Source organism: Periplaneta americana, chromosome 6 (genome assembly GCF_040183065.1).
Source record: "Periplaneta americana isolate PAMFEO1 chromosome 6, P.americana_PAMFEO1_priV1, whole genome shotgun sequence".
In the NCBI taxonomy this organism is placed as follows: Eukaryota; Metazoa; Arthropoda; class Insecta; order Blattodea; family Blattidae; genus Periplaneta; species Periplaneta americana.
Window position 1 is genome coordinate 81412504 of NC_091122.1, and position 23636 is coordinate 81436139.

Below are 23636 nucleotides of genomic sequence, written 5' to 3' on the forward strand. Positions count from 1 at the left end.
TGTACTTAATAGATAATGTTGCGTTTTGTTACGTATTGTGTTGAAGGTATGTTTTTTCATTTTTTCATAGATTTTTTTACTTGGCTTAACTGTATTTACATCGTCATACTTTTATTATAATAGGTATGTCAATAGTTTCTTCTGTTTACATTTTATTTTAGGCCTATTTGCATACGGTAATTTACATTCTTAGCTTGTTATTTAAAATTATATTTTAAAAAGTTTATAACAAATAATTTAGGATAACAGTATTGTTATGGTGACTGGCTGGGTTCAAACTAAAACTGGCTTCCTGGACATCTGAAATATTTATAGAAAAACACGACATAATCACATGAAATTAAAATGCATATGATATCCTACACCTTTCACGTCAGAGGTGAAACAACATTAAGCGGCTAAACATTGTCGCAAATTTGTTAACTGAATGGAACTTAAGAATACTGCGTAGGAACTTACGTCTTTATTGCATTATTGATTTTATTATTTTCGGTGCAAGGAATATCTTTTTTATTTATTTATTTATTTATTTATTTATTTATTTATTTATTTATTTATTTACCTTCGTACTATCAATAAAAATATGTTTCTTTTTGTAATTAGTTTAAGTGGCAGCCTTTGGATGTAAGTAGTTTACTTACGCCGTATTCTGAAGTATAGCTAATTGATTGCAATAAAACACTATTTTCGAACCCGTAATAATTTACATCACTACTCTGAATCTTTAACCTTACCCTTGTGCATGAAGTAATATTGAAAAAATACTCGTTACGTATAACGAAAGCAATGAGCAAACACAATATCACTTTAAAATCTCCCGCCTCCACTCTGCGTTGCCAAACCTACCCATGTTCCGGCTTGTAACTAAAGAAGGCTCTGGCAGAACGTAAAAGACAAAAATGAAGTGAAATAAAATAAAATAAAATATTAAAATACTTGTAAATAAGTGAAGCTGCGCTTAGTAAACAGTTGAAGTGCCGCTTCGCGAGCTTCACCCGAAAAACCGCCTCTGTTATACATTACAATTAAGCATAAACTTATGTATGATAACTTGTAAAAGCAATTTTTCTATATTTCAGTTGTATTTACTAGTTTCTTACGGTACTCCAGTCTGAAGTCTGATTAATGTAATATGTTAGTAGGCTAAACTAGCGCTGAGGTAGTTCCTTTGTAGTGATACTCCTTGCATATAAGGATCTTTTTTTTATGTTTAATATTGGTCGACCAGCAAACTTGCTATACAGACCACTGTTAAATGATGGAATATCACATGCAGAATATCATGCTGAGGTTGGCTCTAAAGGCTTCTCTAATTAATTTAAATTAATTAATTAAACATTTTTGTGAATTATGTGAACAAAAATATGATGATTTTCTGTGTTAAATTATGAAGAGTCGTCAGTATCACTAAGAAGGATGTCTTGAGGGAGTTTCCTTTTAAGTCGAGATGGCTGACAAGATCTTGCTCCAATGTTATATGTCACAGCTCCAGGAACACCAGGAAGTTTGTTGAAGAAAGATTTTGACATTGAATGGATGTACTGTTCTAGTGGAAGAATTCTCAATTCTTGATGCAGTTGTTGATTTCTTACAAACCAGGGGGCATTTGTTGCATTACGCAGGAACTTGTTCTGGAGAACTTGTAGGCGATGCATGTGTGTCTTATTTGCTGTCCCCCACACTGGCACTGCATAAGTTAAAAGAGGTCGTACAAGTGAGGTGTAGAGTAGCATTGAACAGTCCAATCCAATTTGTGAACTTCTATTAACCAAAGAGTATAATTTTCGAATTCTAGAAGAGGTTAGTGTAACAATGCGAGTTATATGGGCATTCCATGTAAGTTTCGTGTCTAATAATATTCCCAAATATTTGACAGCTTCTTGACTAGAGAGCCATGTAACTTGTTCATTTAGAAGAACCAAAGGAGGTGGATTATGAATAGGCCTTAAAGAGAAGATTTTAGCTTCTGTCTTGGTAATGTTGAGTAGTAATCTCCAGTCAGAGAACCATTTAGACAGCTCCTGTAAGGATGTCTGAAGAGTGCTGATTGCAGTATTTAGGTTACTATGGGAATAAAAGAGAACTATCGTCAGCATACATAGCTATGTGTGACGGTTGTAAACATGGAATGTCATATGTGAAGATATTGAAGAGAAGTGGTGACAGTATAGATCCTTGTGGTACTCCGGCTAAAACTGGACGAAGCGTTGATTTAATGCCATCTATACGTACTGAGAACTGACTCTCAGATAAAAAACTTTTCACGATGCGTGTGAGATAGTCAGGAATTCTATATAATTTTAGCATTAGACCATCATGCCAAACAGCATCAAATGCTTGGGCAATATCCAGAAACACAGTGGCAGTATACTGTTTTTCTTCAAAGCCTTTTATAATGGATTCAGTGACTCTTTGCAGTTGGTGTGTTGTAGAATGTTTTGGACGAAAGCCAAACTGAAAATCTGGTATTATCTTGTTTTGGAACGTAAATTTACAAATGCGATGATGAATAACCTTCTCAAACAATTTCGATAACGTGGGCAGTAAGCTAATAGGTCGATAACTTGATGGCAAGTGCTTAGGTTTGTTAGGCTTATGAAAAACAATGATTTCAGCAAGCTTCCAGGCTCGAGGAAAGTACCCAATTAAAAGGGCAGCATTGAAAATTATCGTCAAGTAAGTAAGAGCTTTGTTGGTGAGCTTCTTTAGTACAATGTTGGGTATAAGATCATGGCCTGGAGATTTTTTATTTGGAAGCCTTTGAATGAAGTGAGACAATTCTTGTGGAGTAGTATAGGAATTCTCTTCACATTAAAATAACACAGTTTTGTAATTATTTCTGCAACATATTATACAAGAAAAAGTAGACGGAACTTATGGACACATTACACTAAATAAAACTTAGCAACGATACGCAATAAAGTTATAATATAATATTTCACTGAGCTCCATATACTGAAATAGAAAATCCGAACATACATTATCGTCTGTTATGGAAAGGGGTCTATGATGAGGCGATAGTAGCGATCCTGGTGGTCAGAAACTACCTGTGAATGCATATTTATTAAGTATTGAGCTTCGTGACTGTATATACTAGACTGTGCTGCCACCACATTTTCGGTAATCTTGATCGGAGCTAATCGCGATTAGTGACCAACGAGTTGTTAGCGACTGTAGTCTGTCACCAGTCAATCTGATGTTAAAATTGTATTTATAAGTAGGGATTTTTATTGAGATCTAGGGAGAAAACAAGGCATTTTAGGGAGTTTTAGTCTATACAGGTTGGCGACGGTGGCCCTGAGTTCCTTTCGTACCATCAGTGGTGGGGTGTGATAAGATAATTTTATAGTTGGTCGTGTGATGGCTGTAATGCTGAGTTATTCGCGGAATCTTCCGCAAAATGTGCTAAGGTTAACTTCAAAAGTACTTGAAATTAAACATCTTCAGGTAAATAAAGTATCAAACCAGACAGGCAAGGTTTTTTTTAGTACTATAAGAAATTGTGTTCGACAATAACTTAACTTAAATATCAGAATTTCCTAAATATAGGCCCATGCAATTTTAAAGCTACTAACCGGAGTAAGTGGTCTTGCTCAGATCTAGTTAGTAGGATAAAATGATTGGGTTATACATTTTTTCTTACCACAGAAGCGCACCTATATTTGAATATGAATTAGTTATGGTTTGTAGATCTCCACGGTTTGCCCTAAGTTACACCCAGATCGGATAGAGTAAGTGCCAAGTTCGCTAAAATGAGAATCCGACATTCTGCTACCTTGGAATGTACGATAATGATTTACATAAATAATAATTTTCAGTCGTGTATCTACTTATGTTACGTAAATGTGGCTAGACTTACATAAGCCTAATTATTAGAATGCTGTTTTTTTTTCTTGTACGGAGGAGGGACCCGAAGGCTTACACTGCAGCCTGAGGCTTATTGTGCTTATTGCTCCTATTCTGTGAATGATTGGGTAGACGAACGGCCGCGCTCTTGTACAAGTACAGCACGCCGCATCGTGAACTTAACCCGGGCTATGGTATGTATAATGATAGGCTGTGTGAATTAATGATGACGAAATGCGTTCGATGTCCAATGCCGAAAGTTACCCAGCAATTCTGCTTCAATTGGTTGAGGGAAAAGCCCGGAAAAAACCTCAAACAGGTAACTTGTCCCAACTAGAATTTGAACTCGGGGCTTGTTTCACAGTCAGGTGTGCTAAGCGTTACTTCACAGTGGTGGACTAGAATGCAGGTTAATGTGTATCATACAATAAATTAGCGAGTCTTCTGTCTGCAATATGGCTAAACTGGCGCTGAGGTAGTTTCCTTCGTACTCCGCTTATTACATCTTGTAACTTATATACGAATCTGCGACAGGTTAGGTTTGGTTAGTTTAGGTTTTTATTATGCCTTGCATATACGATCAATTGCATGTCCACAAAAAATTCCTTACAAATTCAATGATTTTAATTTTTGAAATCACCGGAACTATCTCAGCGCTAGTTTGTACAGTTTCCGCATGTATAAGAGATTCGGATATCCGTGTTTTACGATATCCTAACAACCTAAGGCGCGTTATGCTTATATGTAGGCGTACATAATATTTTTTGTTAGCTCGCTGACATCCTATATTGGTAGAAACTTCGGTATCTCCCTACACTACAGAATTCCTCGGTCTCGTATCACTTAAATAATCCCCCCCCCAAATAACCCACTAACCTTGTCACATACTTCGGCTTAATATCTCTTAGCTATCCTCTCATTTAACCCATCTAACCCATAAAGAAACTTAAATCAGACGTCAGTTCTGTGTGTGGTATGGGCCAATATAAAAAATATGCCCTATATTGCTGTAAGCCACTCGTTTCTGCTGCCAACTTAAAATCTTTATTACTGTGTGTGTGTGTATATGTGCGTGAGCGCGCGCGCCTTCAAAAATAAACATTTGAATTTATCACTGTTGTACGAATTTATATCTCGCGCAAGAAACGATTACCGAAAACCAATGGTTGCGTTGCTGTCTGTTTTGACGTGTGTTTGTAGGCACTCCGAGGGGGGAGAAGTGTGAGTCGATTGAAGTACTGTCTCTGCCAAGAATATGAACAAATAAAGACATCGCTGTGGAAATAAAGAACGTAGTAAGACAAAAATTCTAAGCTAATTAAACGCGCAACATATGTTTTACGAATGAAATATTAATACCGTGCGATACAAGACACGTATTCATATGCAATAGAACAAACTAAGGCCGGGTGCACACAGAATCAAACGCGGCGCGACGCGACATTTTGTCTCGTGGTACTTGTCTCCCATTGATTTCTTATGATGCGATGCACACAGAATCAGACGCGGCGTGATGGTCACGAGCAGACACAAGGCGACACGAAGAGACAACATCGAATGACTGCTAGAAGTTCGTCGCGAGGAGACTGTCTGATAGCTGCAGTGTACTGCGCATGCGTTAGTAGTGGCTATGATTACATGCTTTCATTATCTACAAAAAATACTATTATTGTATAGTGCACATTATTCATAATGGAGCTCAATGTGGATAAATAAGTTGATTTAGTACACGAAAGATACATTCTGTACAATCTTTGAAACAATATCACGAGAATAATGTGGTTTCTGAAAATATGTGAAAAATTGCAAATGTGATGAAAGCACCAGGTGAATAATAATTTATAATAATAACACTGCGTAACAAATGTTAACATTTTTTTTTTTGCGCTACGCATGTGCTATATGTTTTCTATATAATTTGAGCCTCCTGAATACGAATATGACAATAAAAACAGTTGTTGGTTACGGTTTTTGGAATTTATATCTATTCAAAATATTGTTTTATATAATGACAATAAGGCAAAATATTCACTGTTCAGAAGATTGCAGCTTTCTTTTTCTGCATTTTCTTTTACACTAGGCATCAGGTACATCATGAGCTAAAGTTCAACAATAGTCTGCTAGCATATTGGTATTCCATTGTCCTTGGTATCTTTTTTCCATAGTTGAAATTTCTTGATGGAAGCGCTCATCATTGTCATCACTGAAATCGCACAATTCTCGGGAAAAAAAAGTCAAGATGTGAGTGAAGGAAGTGAATTTTCAGGGAAATTTTACAACCCCTATGCCAACAGTAAATTAATCACTAGTTCTTCATAGTTCTCACTTCTACAGTTATGCAGAAAATTAATTCAACCTCCTTGAATGCAATCCAGATGGCTGTCTCTTTTCCTTCCAGCAAAGATTCGAAGTGATTGTCCATTATTTCTTTAATTTGTGGTCAATTGAGAACTCCCTCTTTTATTTTTGAATCACTAATAGCAGGAAATGTTAAGGAATGCACGCTGGTCCGAGTCCTCATGGGTGAAGAAATTTTCTCATGAAATTTCGGCCAGTATATGGTACCGGTGCCCACCTAGCATCGTGATGCACTTGGGAAGCTACGATAGGTAGCGAAAGCCAGATATAACGACTGGGGGGATCATCGTGCTAACCACACAATACCTCCATTCTAGTTGGATGATCGTCCACCTCTGTTTTGGCATGTGGACGTGAGGCCAGCAGCCGGCTGGTTGGTCTGGCTCTTCATGGGGTGTAGCGCCACGGATTATTAATAGCAGGAAATTTTTCCTGGATATTTTTAATTGCTTCAGTTTTATAATTTATCCCTTTAACAAAATTCTTCATTAACCCTAACTAATTGTGTAAAAGGGGTAAAATTACTTGGCTTTGAGGCCGCGAAACCAGGTGGCCCGGGTTCGAATCCCGGTCGGGGCAAGTTACCTGGTTGAGGTTTTTTCCGGGGTTTTCCCTCAACCCAATACGAGCAAATGCTGTGTAATTTTGGGTGCTCGACCCCGGAATCATTTCACCGGCATTATCATCTTCATTTAATTTAGACGCTAAATAACCTAGATGTTGATACAGCATCGTAAAATAACCCAATAAAATAAAATAAATAAAAATAAAATAAAAATAAAATAAAATATCTCGAGCGCGACTCCAGTTCGTACAGAAAGCAGCAAAATTTTGTGTAGCCTAATTGCATTCCAAAAAGCAATGCTACAACCTTCAAATCCGCACATATAAACCATTCGTACTTTGAATATTATCATTAAAGCACACTTTAAAGAAATACACGTCTTACACAGAATACTAACACCACAGAAATATCCTGGTAAACTGAAGCGTTTTCATGCGGCGAACCTGTTTCTTCCCCTCCAAATGGAACCGAAAAGGGCAATAAAACAATTTCCGCTTCTAGAAGTGGTTTTGACATGGTGATATATTGCAAAATATAAACTACAGTAATGTAATTAAAGCTCAGCGTGAAAGAAATGCACATCTCAAGTAAAATCAGGTAAACTCAAGTGAATTTATACCGTGAACCTGTTTCACTCCCTCGAAATAGACTCGTAGAAGGGCAATAAAATAATTTCCCATTCTACAAGTGCTTCTAACATGGTGCCCTACTTATACTAATATTGTTTTCACATAATGGGTCTTCACATTTGTAAAACAAAATAGTTACACACGAAATACGGTGATTTTTTAAATAAAATGCATAGAAAATGAATTATATTGTGCATCTCGAAAACCCGGAGTGATGGAACATTTTGCTTGTTATTTTTTAATTCAGGAGGTCGAAATTACAGTAGTAAGAATTTGTTAGTTTTATGTCTGGCGCAATATGACTGTTGACCAGTGTAATTTGTAGTAAGCCTAATTCTCTGCTCTATACTATCACTCATTATTGATTTAATATATTATTTTTCTTCATTGTGAGTCGTGAAGTAGTCATAACCATAAAAAATGACGTTTGTGCAGTACATTTTAATTTTAAGACTCTTTCAATCGCATAGATTTTTAGGAGCTTACATCCTTAGGAAATAATAAGCAAATACAATAGAATTTTTCATATAGACAGTCCTCTATTATTGACACCATTTTCTAGCCTAGGCCAGTTTTCCAATCCCACAGCCAGCAAATCAGTTGTCGCGAGCAGACAGTTTTAAGCTGTCGCGAGGCGTTGTAAAGCAAAACGTAGCATCGCGCCGCGCCGTGTCGCGTCGCGTTCGATTCTGTGTGCACCCGGCCTAAAGTCGTAATGTAACTATCACAACGCAAGACTGATTCTATCAATGTCATTTCTCTTCCGACTGTACTCTTGAATATCATTCAAGTTATCTCGTGACCTTTCCTGTCGCCCGCCCTTCCTTATCGCAGTGTTTGATTCGCATTCCTTCAGTCGGTAATCCATATTTGCGAGACCTATACCATCTCTTATAATTTTTTTTTTTTTTAATTATGTTTTCTTTATTATTTATTTTGAACATTTTTAATCCATAAATCCTTGACTTACACATACATACATACATACATACAGTCCACACCTGTGGAGTAACAGTTAGCGCGTCTAGCCGCGAAACCAGGTGGCCCAGGTTCGATTCCTGGTTGGGGCAAGTTACCTGGTTGAGGTTTTTTCCGGGGTTTTCCCTCAATCCAATATGAGCAAATCCTGGGTAACTTTCTGTGTTGGACCCCGGACTCATTTCACCAACGTTATCACCATCTCATTCAGACGCTAAATAACCTTAGATGTTGATAAAGCGTCGTAAAATGAACTATTACATACATACATTACATTATGTTCTGCCCAAGGGCAGGTCTTTCACTGCAAACTCTGCATTCTCCAATCTTTTCTATTTTCTGCTTTCCTCTTAGTCTCCGCATATGATCCATTTATTTTAATGTCGTCTATCATCTGTTACCTTCTTCTGCCCCGAACTTTTCTCCCATCCACCATTCCATCCAGTGCACCCTTCAGTAGGCAGATTCTTCTCAGTCAGTGATCTAACCAATGCCTTTTTCTCTTACTTATAAGTTTCATCATGATTCTTTTTTCACCCACTCTTTCCAATACAGCTTCGTTTCTTATTCTGTCTGTCCATTTCACACGCTCAATTCTTCTCCATATCCACATTTCAAATGCTTCTGTTCGCTTCTCTTCACTTCGTCGTAATGTCCATGTTTCTGCCACTACAATGCTACACTCCACACAAAGCACTTCACTAGTTTCTTCCTTAGTTCTTTTTCCGGAAGTCCGCAGATGTTCTTTTTTGTATTAAAAGCTTATTTTGCCATTGTTATCCTCTTTTTGACTTCCTGGCAGCAGAATGCTTGCTGTGTATAGTAGGCTTACACCCCAAATATTTGAAGCTATCCACTTGTTCCATTGCTTCATTTCGAATTTGAAAATTTATCCTCTACATTTTTTTTTGACAACCATGATCTTCGTCTTGTTTGCATTTATCTTCATCCCATACTGCTCACAGCTGTCATTTAACTCCTGTAGCATATCCCAGTATCGTTCCCTCTTCTGCAAACAACGTCATATCAGCAGCAAATCTTATGTAGGCTACTTTATTCTTCTTCCTCCTCCTACTATCACCTCTCCCATGTTCTGAAAATAGTTCTTTACTAAATCCTTCAAGTAGATGTTGAACATGGTAGGTGATAATCGGCATCCTTGTATTCCTCTCCCAAATTTACTTCCTTCTGACATTTCTTTTCGTATCCTGACTTTGACTCATTGTTTCATATAATTCATTCATTCATAGTGTTCTGGCCAAGGGCGGGTCTTTCATTGCAAACCCAGCTTTCTCAAGTCTTTCCTATTTTCTGCTTTCCTCTTTGTCTCCTCATATGATCTGTATATCTTAATGTCGTCTGTCATCTGATATCTTTTTCTGCCTCTAACTATTCTCCCGTTCACCATTCCTTCCAGTGCATCCTTCAGAAAGCAGTTTCTTCTCAACCCATGACCAACCAGTTCCTTTTCCTCTTCCTGATCAGTTTCAGCATAATTCTTTCTTCACCCACTCTTTCCAACACAGCTTCATTTCTTATTCTGTCTGTCCATTTCACACGCTCCATTTTTCTCTATATCCACATTTCATATGTTTGTAGTCTCTTCTCTTCATTTCGTCGTAATGTTCATGTTTCTGCCCCATGCAATGCTACACTTCATACAAAGCACTTCACTAGTCTCTTCCTTAGTTCTATCTCCAGAGGTCCGCAGAAGATGCTCCTTTTTCCATTAAAAGTTTTCTTTGTCATTGCTATTCCCCTTTTGACTTCCTGGCAGGAGCTCGTGTAACTGCTTATTGTACACCCCAAGTATTTGAAACTGCCCACTTACTCTATTGCCTCATTTAGAATGCGCAAGTTTACCTTTTTTTATTTTTCTTCCTATGACCACAGTCTTCGTCTTTTTGGCATTTATCTTTATTCCATACTGCTCACAGCTATCATTTAGTTCCAGTACCATATTCTTTAGTATCATCTCTTCTGTTAAGAGCACCATATCATCAGCAAATCTTATGCACTTTATTCTTCTTCCTCTGCCTACTATCACTCCTCCCTGAAAACAGTTCTTCACTAAATCCTCCAAGTAGATGTTGAACAGGGTAGGTGTTAAAGGGCGTCCTTGAAGCACTCCTCTCCTTATTTGGCTTCCTTCTGACATTTCATCTCCTATCCTGTCTTTGACTCATTTCATATAAAGGGTACTGAACAGCCTCCTCTCTTTCCAATCCATGGCAATTTTCTTTAGGACTGCCATCAGTTATTCCAATCTAGCCTGTCAAATGCTTTTTCTAAGTCCACAAATACTATACTGGGTGTAAGGGGTATAAGTGCTGTCCTTTTCACAGTCGTTGGGGATGGTCTACGGGATCAAAAAATGTCCATACAAAATAGGGTCAAAACTTCATAATTTTCCCAGAAAAAAATATTTATTTTATTTAATTTGTGTTATACTGCTTATAATGTTAGTAAAATTACGAAAACAATTCATCAGTAGGTATATCCAGCAAAGATTTAATGCTAGTTTAAATAAATATCTGTGTGTTCTATTATGTTTTCGTGAAATTAAATAAAAATACATGTTTAAATTTGTTAATATTCTGGCGTGAGAGACGTGGCAATGTTCAGCAGGCAGTACTCTGCACAGACATAGAGTGAGTATGAGTCAGCTGAGTTCAAGCTCCCTGTCTATAGCTCTACTGCCGAGTGGATGGCAGTTCAATACAGGGTATTCGATAAACAACTTACAATGTGATTTACAGTTTAGGAATATCGTATGTTATTAATTTATGGAGAAAGTCGTCATAATTCAAGTGAGGCAAGAAGGATGTACCATCAACATTTTCCTCAAAGATGGTTACCTAATCGCTGAACTTCTGTAGCAGTTTCTCAATGATTATTAGAAACTAGAGGTCTCTTACCCCGTTTCGACAATGACACAACCAGAAATTTGTTTTAAAATGATGCTGCTTTACAGAAGCTGGAGAGATTAAAATGTTGCATTAGAAAGAAAGTTCGTGTGATTTTGTGCAGAAAACCATTATTGTTTATTCTTTAGACGTACAATTAAAAAATGGAGCAATATTGTTACATAAAATGTAAATTTACCATAATGTTAATGAGATTGAAAGTTTGTATGTGCTGCTCGTTTTATGTAAACAATATTGTCATGATCGCTCCTGCATTAGAACAGAGCATCTGTTTTGTACCGGTATGTCTGCACCTGCTTGAGCTGTACTGTGTACTTCTAAACCCCCCTCCCCGCTTGAGCTGTACTGTGTACTTCTAAACCCCCTCTTTCCTGCTTGAGCTGTACTGTGTACTTCTAAACTCCTTCCTCCCCATCCAGCAACATTGCAAAAGTCTATAATTTTAAATTTTAAGAATTAGTTAACTTAAATATTGCAATTAGAAAAAAATTGTAGTGGCATTTTTTCTTCCTTATGACATGAATAATCATTAGTTAAAATAATGGTACTTATACCCTTCACACTCTGTATACACTTCTTTATTCTTCTCTAGGGATCCTTCATTGATTGTTTGTAGCAGTCCAATTTCATCTCTCGTACCTTTTCCCTTCCTGAAGCCAAACTGCTGTTTTTCCATCTTAGAATATAAACGTCGATTCAGTATTTGCAGAAGAATCTTCTATGAGTATGATATCAGGCTGATAGTCCTGAACTCATTACATTTTTTGGCATTGCAGTGTCCTGAACTCATTACATTTTTTGGCATTGCAATAGTTCCGGAAACTCGACTCTCAAAAACTCGAAGTTCCGTAAAACTCGATATCTGCAGAAGCTTCTCTTTTTTTTTTTATTGTGGATAAATCATGAAATAGATCTTTTTATTTCATTTCTCTACTTTCACTGGCCGAGTGATATGAGTAGAGGCAGTAATTTTTGGAATGTTCTGTACTGTAATACATAATAACATTCCTGGCGACAAGTGACTTGTACAGGAAAACTCCTATCTACCCCAGATAGCAGCTTTTGAAAGTGGGCAGCTCTCGTCAATTACTCATCACCCACTGCAGAAATTTTTACTTCGAGGAGCAAGGCTCATCTACCTTGGACATTCTGTTCCTCTGACATTCTGCGTGATGAAGCCACCAGAAGAGAAATGAGTGCGAGACACAAACCACCATCACCAGATTTTTGCCAGTAAAGACCAATAATTTCATATATGTTAAGTTTTTGAATTCTTAAGAAAAAATGTTTTAGAATAGATTTTATGTTTTCTTTTGGCATCTTTGTATGTTAAAAAATTTTAGTTCTTTAATATACTGTATCCTGAAATAATGTGTTTTATATATGAGGCATTCAGTTGCAAAATCAGATACATCACTAAAACAATTTTTCAGTATGAAGGAAAAACGTTTGCAAGGAACCAAGGATTTGCAACCAGTACTATTCTTTCATCATACAAATCCATGTGATGTATCTGGCTTTGGAGCATAACAGTGCTATATCAGTTGTAGAATCATATGAAGATATGAAATATAACATTAACTCATTTTCGAAAAAAAAGTGATTATCTGATTTTGCAACTACACGTCTCATATAACCCTTCTACGAGTCCATAAAACTCGACATTTTTCGTAACTCGACACCCTCTCAATCCACATTAGGTCGAGTTTGTGAGACTCTACTGTATTTTTCTTCGGTATTGGAAGCAATACTGTCTCTGTAAAATCTTCAGACCAGTTGCCTTTCTCATATATTTCATTGCATAATGAAAGAGACGGAAAGAATTTCCTTACTTGTCTTCACCCAAGCATTTCACTAATTCAATGGAGATTCCATCAACTCCTGTTGCTTTCCCATTCTTCATTTCCCTAAGTGCTAGTTCAACTTCTTCCCTTAAAATAGAAAATCCTTTTTCGTCTTCTGATATGACTGCTTCATCTTCTACAGTGAAGTCATTTCGACGATTCTCTGTTTCATATAACTCTTCTACATATTTCGTCTATCTGTTCAGTATTCCTGGTTTGTACAGTATGTTATTTCATTTCTGATGTCCTCTATGAACCACATGGATTTTCTGCTCTTATTTGTGAAGTCCAAACATTTTATTTCCTTTTCTCTCTAGATCCTCTATTTCTTTACAGCTCTCTTTATTCAGTCTTCCTTTGCCTTGTCAGTTTCTCTTAGTTAAGTTTTCAGTTGTTTCTTCTATCTTCTTCTGTGTTGATGTTTTTTGATTTTCTCCTTTCCTCCACATCTTCTCCAACATGTCAGTTTCTCTTAGTTAAGTTTTCAGTTATTTCTTCTATCTTCTTCTGTGTTGATGTTTTTTGATTTTCTCCTTTCCTCCACATCTTCTCCAACATTTTCCCTGTGACCCAAGGTTTCATAATTCTCATACCTTCTCTGTATCCTATTGTTTCTTCTGCTGTTGTCTGTACACAGCTTTTTAGATGAGTCCAGTACTCATTACTATTCTCAGGTGTGGATTCTAATATAGTGGCTTTCTCTTGAAAATGTGATTCAAATTTTCTTCTTTTCTCTTCATTCTTCAATTTTTTCATTTCAATTTGTCACCTGTCTTCCTCTTATCTTCGTCAGACGAATATCTACTTCACCTATCAGCAGGACATTATCTGTTTTATTATCTGCTCCTGGTAAAGTGTTTCATATAAAGATTACTGAAAAGACTCCTTTATTTCCAGTCCACGCCAATTTTCTTCAGGATCCCCATCAGTTTATTCCAATCCACTCTGTCAAATGTCTTTTCTAGTCCCACAAATACTATAATATACACTTCTTTATTCTTCTCTATGTTCATGCAGTTTCTTTATTTATGTTGGAATAATGTATTTTCAACAATCATTTCATTTCTTTTACAGAAATTCACCAAAGATTCTCCTCTGTCATTTTCTTTTTCCAATCCATATTTTTGAACTGTTCTTCAATTTTATTTTTCTCCTACTACTGCTTTCCAGTCGCCCATTAGGATTTTCTTCTCCTTCTCAACTAGGCCTATCTCGTCTAGTCATAGTCCACATTATCTAGTCGACCTATCAAGTCATAGGTTTTTTTCACTTTCTCGTCTGCTAATCCACTATTGGCATGTAAATTTGCACTAGCACTAAATCTATTTTCTTCCCTGGTAGTCTCACAATTGTCATTCAGTCATACACATAATGCACTGATATCACTTTATTTTTCACACATGATCCCAATAATACACAAATATTGTTACATTATTGAGTGTAATTAGTTACCACTGCCAAAGGGTATATACCCATTTGCAGTGTGAATAAATACATACATACAAACATGCATACATACATACATACATACATACATCATGACTTCCTTTGCACTCACCATTTGAATAAATAGCCTAAATTCATCACTCACCAACTCACCACTATTTTCGCACCTCATTTCTGATATTCCCATCACTTCACTCTGTTTCTTCTCATTTCTTCCTTCAAGTTTTCATCTTACCTGCTTGCAGAAGAGTCCTCACATTCCACGATCCAATCCTCTATCTTTTTTTCTTCTCTCTGTTGGGTTGCTTCATAATGTTTTTTTTCCAAGCATCCCCCTCCAGGATGTCCGAATGAGGGGATAGTTTACATCTGGAATCTTTTACCGTGGAATGGCTCATCATGCCATGTTTGCAGTTTTTCTTGTGAAGGATAAATGCAGTAGCTTCCCGTTGCTTTCTGTATACTATTCTCTCTTTCGCATCTTAAAAGACCCTAGGGGGCTCCAGTGTGGAGGTGAGGAGAGTGGATTTGACTAATTAAGCGCTCTGGACTTCACCGAAATTTACCACAAGGATTAAATATCAGTTCTGTCACGGCTTTTGACCTGATCAGAGACAAAAAAAAATTCCAATTAGCCTTTGCCCCCCATATTTTACTTTAGAGTAAATAATTATGGATGCTGAAGAGCCACTTTGGCATTGTAGGCCTGTTATTGGTCCAGGGGAAAAACCCGAAACTGTGCGTCAGTGGCCCTAGCCTTAATTATTTACCGTGAAGTCGAGGTTTATTATTTAAATTCTGTGGCTATTTTACGCAACATAAAATATAATTTTCAAACCCCAGTCCATGTATTACAATGTATCTGTGCAATAATTAATACGCAATTGGGTCATTCCATTGTCACTCACATTACAAGTTGACTATTTCCCCACATTGTTTTTACCATAAATTCTATTTTCCTAAGTAAATTTAAAACATCAATAAAACATGTTTATTCCTCATTCAATTCTCTACATTTTGATATATTATCTTTTAATTTAGTGGTTTTAATAAATGGAGAAAAAATTGAAATGTTGTCACTCACATTACAGGAAGATGATATGATAAATTTCACCGTTAAAAAAAATGAAGATTCCTGCTCTTGTAAAAGGTCTGGAAACATAATTTTTCAGCTGTACATTAATAAGATACACAGATTACTGAAGCAAAAGTTTTAATTTATTGGAGTAAATCTGAAATTAATAAATGCAATTTTTATCTGTCACTCACATTACAGTTTTTCGTCACTCACATTACATAATCAACAACATGATTGATTTACAATTATTTATCATGTAATAAATCCAATACAAATGCGTATATAATATTTGCATATTGAAAACAGATCATAGTAGATACGACAACTACATTTAAGCAACATTAATATCCATTTCAAATTTATAATATATCCTGTTACCCCTGCACTCCAATTCAGGATCTGGAAGGATGCACTTTATTTGCTCTCTAGTCACAAATGCTGTGTCTCTCTCATTGACAGTAAAGCGTGATTTATTTTCTCCCACCTTTTTCAAAAACGCAACCTTCACTTCACCTTCAGCATCGATTGAAGACTGGCAAATTGCAGCATAATGCGAGATGTTGTGTTTTCCTTGCAGCTCCACTTTCACACATTTCCCATTTCTGACATCTTGTGTACAGTCTATGTTTTGTAATACCGGTACTTCCAAGTTATTCGACATATTACTATGCTTTGATAAGAAGTAAGTTTCCAATTCATTTTTAAGATACATGGCATGGATTTTAGTGATTCCACTAATGATAGGTGCTATCTCAAAAACTTTATCCACCTTCATTTTTTGATTTCTTTCTTCTATATCTACAGAAGACATTTCAATTATCTTCACAGACGATACTTTTCTGGCTACTTCAACAAAATTTTCTGCGTTGAAAACTTGAGATTTTCTTGATAAGACGTGTGTTCTGACTTGCCTCTTCACAGCGCCACCCGTGCCATCTACGGGGCCTTTGCCATGTGAAGTGGCAAAATAGTTCCATCTTATCACCTGCAGTTTATGCTTTTCTTGAAGCACTTTCAGACTAGCTGCAATATATCGATTCTTAAATTGCGAACTTGGTCCATCTGACCAAACACTGACTTCATTTACTTCAGTTGGAATTTCTTCAAGTAGCCTGTCCATATATGCAACCACAGTGTGTTTTGTATGATCCAGGTTATCAGACACTATGACCATGGGATGATGTTCTCCAGAATACCAGGCTGCTACAGTAAATAAACTGATTTGAGGTTGCACCCAATGAAAACTTTGTACTTCATCTTGTGCAGAACATGTAAAATTTTCAGAGAAGTCCACCTGTACGACCGCTACATTTGGTTTGAAGCTGGAAGACATAGCCATTAACCTTTCTTCATTATAGAATTTTGCCTGTTCTCTTTTCACAAAACAATGTTCCAAGAAATAGGGCAACAAGGAAATTATATATTCTGCCAGATCTGCTGCACTACCCTCCTCCTGTACTCTGGTGAAACGTCCTTCTTCTTTCCACACGTGCCATGAACAACTCAGTGTGGATGCCTCTTGATTAAAGACATTTTCCTGCATACGATTGTACAACCTGTCCTTACAATCAGCGCATTTCATCACCCAGCAATCTTCTTTTGCTGATTGACATACAATTTCATCCAGATAAGACGATGAGTAAGCAGGGCATGCAGGAACTACTTTGTGCAAAGAATTCACAGCCAAAATGAAATTCTCGTGGTACTTGCACATACAAACATTATGTGGTAATTGGCAACTGAGCAGAACATGTTTCGGTCTGAGGTCTGCAAATTTACTCTTGCCAATGATACTGCCATGTTCTGAGATGAAGAGGGCATGTGTCTCCTTAAAGTGATGAATATAAATGCCGGATTTGCATTCTCTCCTTTGAACCATCTGGTTTATGTATAGTTCTCACATCTTTCAGTCCTGGTGCTTGTCGGCTTACATCATCTCTATTGTAAAATTCAGTTACTGCAGTGACAGTACTTATATCCAATCCTTTTTGATTTGTAGAACACTTTTCCTCACTCAAGTTTGAATTTCCTACATAAGTCTCAAATAATCTTTTCACAACACACCTTTTTTTGCGTGGTGAATTTGGAAGAGCTTTCCGAGCACGAGATGTAGCCTTCCCAAGGGAACTTGAATTTTTGTAGACACAGAAATTGTGGTCTTGTTCTGCGAGCTTTGTCTCAGCCCTCTCTTTCTTTAGGCGCCTAAATCTGACAACGCGTTCTCTGTTTTTTCTTTTTTCCTCTTCTTCAATTGCTTTCTTGACTTCCATCTTACAGTTCTTCAATTTCTCTTTCTTCCTTTCTCTATATTTACTTACACAGATTGTATGTTGTTCTTTATATTTATCATAATTACCTTCCTCCTTAAGCTTCTGCCTCATTTTTCTCATTCTCTCAGCAGAGGTTGATGGCATTTTGGTGAATCACAGAATGAAAACAATGTCCAGTGATGTCAGATTTTATTTCCTCGCCAAAACCAAGTCAGGTACTTTGCTTCTCCTGAAATTTGTAAAAACAGCATACTATAATTTCTGTATTACTATTAAAAGCGTCACTCACATTACACTAATTTAATTTGATATATCATATTAAATAAAATTCATACGAAGCTGCTAATTTCACCCAATAATATTCTTTATCTCTATTTAGTAATACCAGATTTTTAATGAAAATGGATGGCATTTATTGCTTTTTAATTAAAAAAATAACATATTTTGTCACATTACACGTTAATATGCAATTTCTAAATTTCATAATACTCTGTTCATTCAGCAGCTATAGACATGCTTTTTGTTCTATTTTGTACCTCAAAGTATAAGAAAGAAAATTATAAACTCCTAATATATTATGTTACTGTAAAATTGAATAAAAACTTACCTTCAAGTTATTGAAAATTGTGTAATAAAATGTACAGGCTATGTTGCTATCTTCTTGGAGGCAAAACAACAAAGAAAATTGTTTCCCACAAAAATTCTAAATGTGGAACAGGAAGTCTAAAGGGTAGACAACCTTACAATAAAAAAATAAACACAAATATACCATTTTCAGAAATAGAGGAAAATGTCCCTCTTACCATGGAATGACCCAATTACATGTCAAAGAAACTAACAAAGTTCTTACAAAAGAAATAATTGCATGAGATATTTAAACCACTGTATAAGACCAAAATTTGTCCACAGCAAATCCTACAACTTCAATGCCGTACTTTTCTCTATCTGTCCCTTTGGTGAAAAAGTACCAAATATTGTATAAGAATCAAAACACACTACTACACCACAGATTGTAATCAATTACATACTAACACATGCCATTTATATAGAGCAGTTGTTCCCAAACTTTTTCAGCCACGGAGCCCTTTTTGAAGCAAAAGTTTCTCGTGGAGCCCCAAGACATGTTTAGTGTTTAGTTCTATCTGTATATGTTCTATGAAGCATAATACACATGATATGTATACGAAAGTATGAATAATAATAATAATAATAATAATAATAATAATAAATAACTGGAGACAATATTATTTAAATGTACAAAATGATAATTATAAGTAGTACCGGTAGTTAAGATATGTAAAAAATGTTAAAAGGTTACATTTACACCCGAATTAATGTGAAGAATGTGCCTGTTTCTTGCGACAGAGTTTGTCAATGTCCGATGTCACAGTCAGTTGAAGACGCATATTGTCTTCTGCATCCAAACTAGTTCGATATTATGTTTTTGTAGCCGTGTACTTCGAAAAGGCCGTTTCACAGAAGTATGTAGTACCAAAAGGCTGTAAGATCAATTTAGCTTTTGATCTTAATATCGAAAGATCCTGCCCTAACTGAACCCAAAATTCGGGAAGTGGTTTGCTTTTAAATGATGCCTGACAGGCTATCCGAAACCATGTCTATAAGGACCTCATATTCTGTCGCAGTGAGGGCTGATGGTTTTGACTTCACTGAAAATGGATCTACAATCCACTCATATTTGTTTCGAATCGATTCCTGAGTTTCCCTTGGAAAGTATGAATTCATATTTTGCAGAAAATTGTCAAGGTGCTCTTTTATTATTGCTATGAATGAGTTATTCATTGTTATGTTATTTTCTTCTGTAAAGTTTGAAGTCAATGAGAAACATGTCAGATTCTTATTCTAGACTCTTTCCATGCAGAACGATATTTTTTTTCTTCAGTGCGGCAATTTTATCATTAGCATTGAATATAGTTTTCTGTTTCCCTTGTATGGATGTGCTGAATTCGTTATTTTTTTACAAAATGTGTGCTAAGTAACATAATTTGCACAACGATTCCTGATCATTCAAATAATCTGCTTGCAAACTCTTTTGGTCATTCAAAACTAAAGACAACGCATATCAAGCGACAACTATGTGTAATAAATAATTAATAACAATGGCTAGTGTATACTTCCCTATCTTCACACAGAATTTTGAGTAGCCTACACTGCAAAGGTCGTGCCTTAACAAAGTTGATAATTTAGACGACGTTGTCTAGTACATGCCTTAATAACGCTGGTATTTTTTTCCTTGCGAGGGCATGTCGGTGTAGTACACAATAACTACTTGTGCAGTTTTTTAAACTTTCTTGATCCTTGTAACACCGCCAACAACAGGACCTACCATGGGCTTTGCACCTTCTGTGCGTACATTAATGCAATTGTTCCATGGTATCGCTGAAGGATGGATAGAACAGAGAAAAATTCTCTTCGGCACCAGGACTCGAACCCGGGTTTTCAGCTCTATGTGCTGACACTTTATCCACTAAGCCACGCCGAATTCCAATTCTGATGCAAGATCGAATCCCCTCACTTTAAGTTCTATCTTTCAGTTTTCCCTTTGGTGGCCTAACCTCATATACTGTGTCACAGAATATGTGACAGTGGCACAATGTCCAATGCACTATATACAGAGGTGCACTCATTACGAGTGACTAAGTGGCCGGGATCCGACGGGATGAGCGCCGTCTTGAATCACTAGGTGATTATCTACGCATATTATAATATTATTATGATATACTTCGGTACATCATAATAATACCATGGTACCGGTATCGAGTTTTCAATGACGACATCTAACAGGGGGAAAAAAATTCAGAACCTCTTGTGGAGAATGGCAATGGCTTTCAGAACAAAATTCTTCATGAAAGGAATCTGAAAATTCGTACTGCACATACGTCATTAGCACAGCTAATCCGGCAACGTCCGTGGATTCGTCAAGTTGTAGCAAAAATTTCGTTTCACTGATACGGGAAATTATGGTATTTTTAACATCATTTGATAGATCCTGGATCCCATTACGCACAGTGTTATTTGATAAGGGCACACTGGAGATCAAGTTTGCAGTTCTTTCGTCCACCAATCACTTCACTACCTTCACTAATAGTAGTTTTATAAGAATTTCGGCAAGGGTATGAGGTTTACCAGTAAGACCCAGGTCATGGCTAACCAAGTACGACGTTCCCAGTGTTTTATAGTTATTTGTCTTTACACGAGATAAATTTTTTTTCTAAACTGCATGGAGTTCGTCATATTATTTTCTTTTGATGTAGTCTGCAGTTTTATTTGTGAAGTCAGGATGAGATTCAAAATGCTGCCTAAGCTTGGCAGGGAACATAGAACTATTGGGCAAAACTTTGTTACATATCACACACTGTGGACGTCCATCAGCAAACTAGTGAATCCCATATCCAAATATGAATCACAATATTTTCGTTTTTTACTTTCTTTTCTGTACTTCTATACTAGGCATCGTAAACTCTGAAGCAGGATCATGTGTAGTATATTCTGAATTCAATCCAAAAGAATTCGCACTATTTTCTTCAAAAGTAAGGTTACAGTTCTTATTATCCCCCTTTGACTGAGCACTGGTTGATGACTAATGGCTATAGTAGATCTATTATTATTGCTGCTTCTATCTAGCAAGAATAAATCAAACTACTTTCTGAGAAAGTACTTTTCGCTTCTTGTCATCCGCGGTCGGAGCCCCTAAGACTTACTTGCGGAGCCCTTGGGGCTCCGCGGAGCACACTTTGGGAACCGCTGATATAGAGGGATCAGATGAGGTGTGGAGGGGGAGAGATGGGGTTCTCACTGTGTGCTGCTGATGCTCTTGCGGTGGGGAACAGACAGTGTAGAGTCGCAGTGATACAACAATACAAGTTTCTGTAATGATGATTCAAACAATTATGTGTTCGTCCTGGCTCGTCAAGGTTAGTGAATCAGTCTCCAAAAGTGACTGTTGAGTGACGTACATGCAGTGTTTTCTTGTGCATTTAAAGTGAAAGTGTAAATAAGTCTAAACTGTATAATGGCTAATCATATGTTTTCATCTGAACAGCGTGTATATATTTATGATTGTAACACTATTCCCGGGTGTAAAAATTCCATCACTTACAGCAATCTATGATCTTTATAACAAATTTCAGGCAACGGGAAGTGTTCAGCCTAAGAAACAAGACAGACAACGTAGGGTTCCTACAGAAGAAACATTAGATGACATTGATCATCGCTTGGAACATTCTTCTAGAAAATCACTTAGGCTGCTTTTTCAAGTGTGAACTTCTAATGGCTCTGTGCAAAAGCTACTAAATTATTAAAGTTGCAGCCATATAAAATAACTAAGATACATACTCTTCAACTGGGTGATCCTGCACGTAGGTGTACATTTTATGAGTGGATGCTGAATAATATTCATAATAAATTAATAGACCCACATTTAATATTTTTCTCAGACAAGATATGGTTCTACCTCCATGGTTATGTGTGTTCATAAAACAATTGCTATTGGAGTGCTGAGGAACCTGATACGATTCATGAAGTACCCCTCCATGACGGAGTACCCCACACACTCTAGAACTGAAAAATGATATTCGTCAACAAAATTAATAGCATTAATCGACCAGAACTACATTGGGTTATGGGGTATTTCATAAAGAGGTGTCAAAATGTGGACAACGAAGGCGGCCAGTTCAGCACCTCCATCAATAAAGTTGTAAGACACTTTAAAATAGTTATGGAAGCGTGTATGGTTATGTTACCATGACTATACACTGTCCGTTTCCTGCTGCGAGAGCATCCAAAAAACCTGTCGCTCTTGTCCACACCTCATTTGATCTCTCTGTATATCTACTCAAAGGGTTAAATTGTAACATTAGGATCTGTCATTGAATGAATATGTACTGGGTTTCTCAGTTTAACGTGGGCCGTGGTGTCTCGGTACTGGTTGATTCCTAGCATGTCAAGGTCAAAGTGCATCATACATGTGCAGCATGTTCTTAGTTATTCTGATTCATTGAGCCATTTTAACAAGGCATGTGTATATCTGGAGTGCAGTATTTCTTTAAAATGTGTATAAGTTAGTTGAATTTAATTTTTCTAGGACATCATGTGTTCGTAGGCCTATGTGGTTCTTACAGAGGTATGTGGAGAGTCCATTTGTTGAGTTCAAATGCTATTTGCAGGAAGATTTCCTGGTGTGAAAAGTTCAACTCGTGATACAATCCGTAAATTACTACGTAAATTTCGAGGGACTGGAAATGTTACCAATACATATGAGAGGCATATGAAGGAAAAAATGATTTTGACGGAAGAAATGTAAACCTAGGAAAAGGCATACATTTTGTGAATTGGTTGTGAATAATGGACATGGTGGAGAAATAGACCCATATTTTATTTCTTTCTCTGATGAGGTTCGGTTCAATCTCCACGTCTTTGTAAGTTCACAAAATTACTGCTATTGGTCCACTGAGAAACCAGATTCTCCTATATGGTGTATGGTGTGCAATGAGTGGGAAAGGAATTTTTTAAGAAAAAATTAATGCTGTTATATATGTGAATCTGATTTTATACCCCTTTTTTCAAGAACTGACCGAGATGGTATGGAATTCTTTCAACAGGATTCTACCACTGCTCATAAGTAAATTTTCCCTACAAGAACATAGCCTAATTGTTTCAGAACAGTCCTTATTGTTAA

General features: G+C 36.7%; 1 protein-coding gene across 3 annotated transcripts in view; it reads left to right on the top strand.

Moving 5' to 3' along the window:
• Positions 1-3237: 3237 nt before the first annotated feature.
• Positions 3238-23636, top strand: part of LOC138701463 (dihydrolipoyllysine-residue succinyltransferase component of 2-oxoglutarate dehydrogenase complex, mitochondrial) — a 293425-nt gene continuing 273026 nt past the window's right edge. For 2 of the 3 annotated variants that reach the window (XM_069828352.1, XM_069828353.1), the window contains exon 1: positions 3292-3447. In XM_069828352.1, coding sequence (XP_069684453.1) covers positions 3361-3447 — 87 coding nt within the window. In that variant the 5' untranslated portion in view covers positions 3292-3360. Of the gene's footprint in view, positions 3448-23636 lie in introns of all 3 variants that reach the window. The other variant, XM_069828351.1, reaches the window with a different exon arrangement.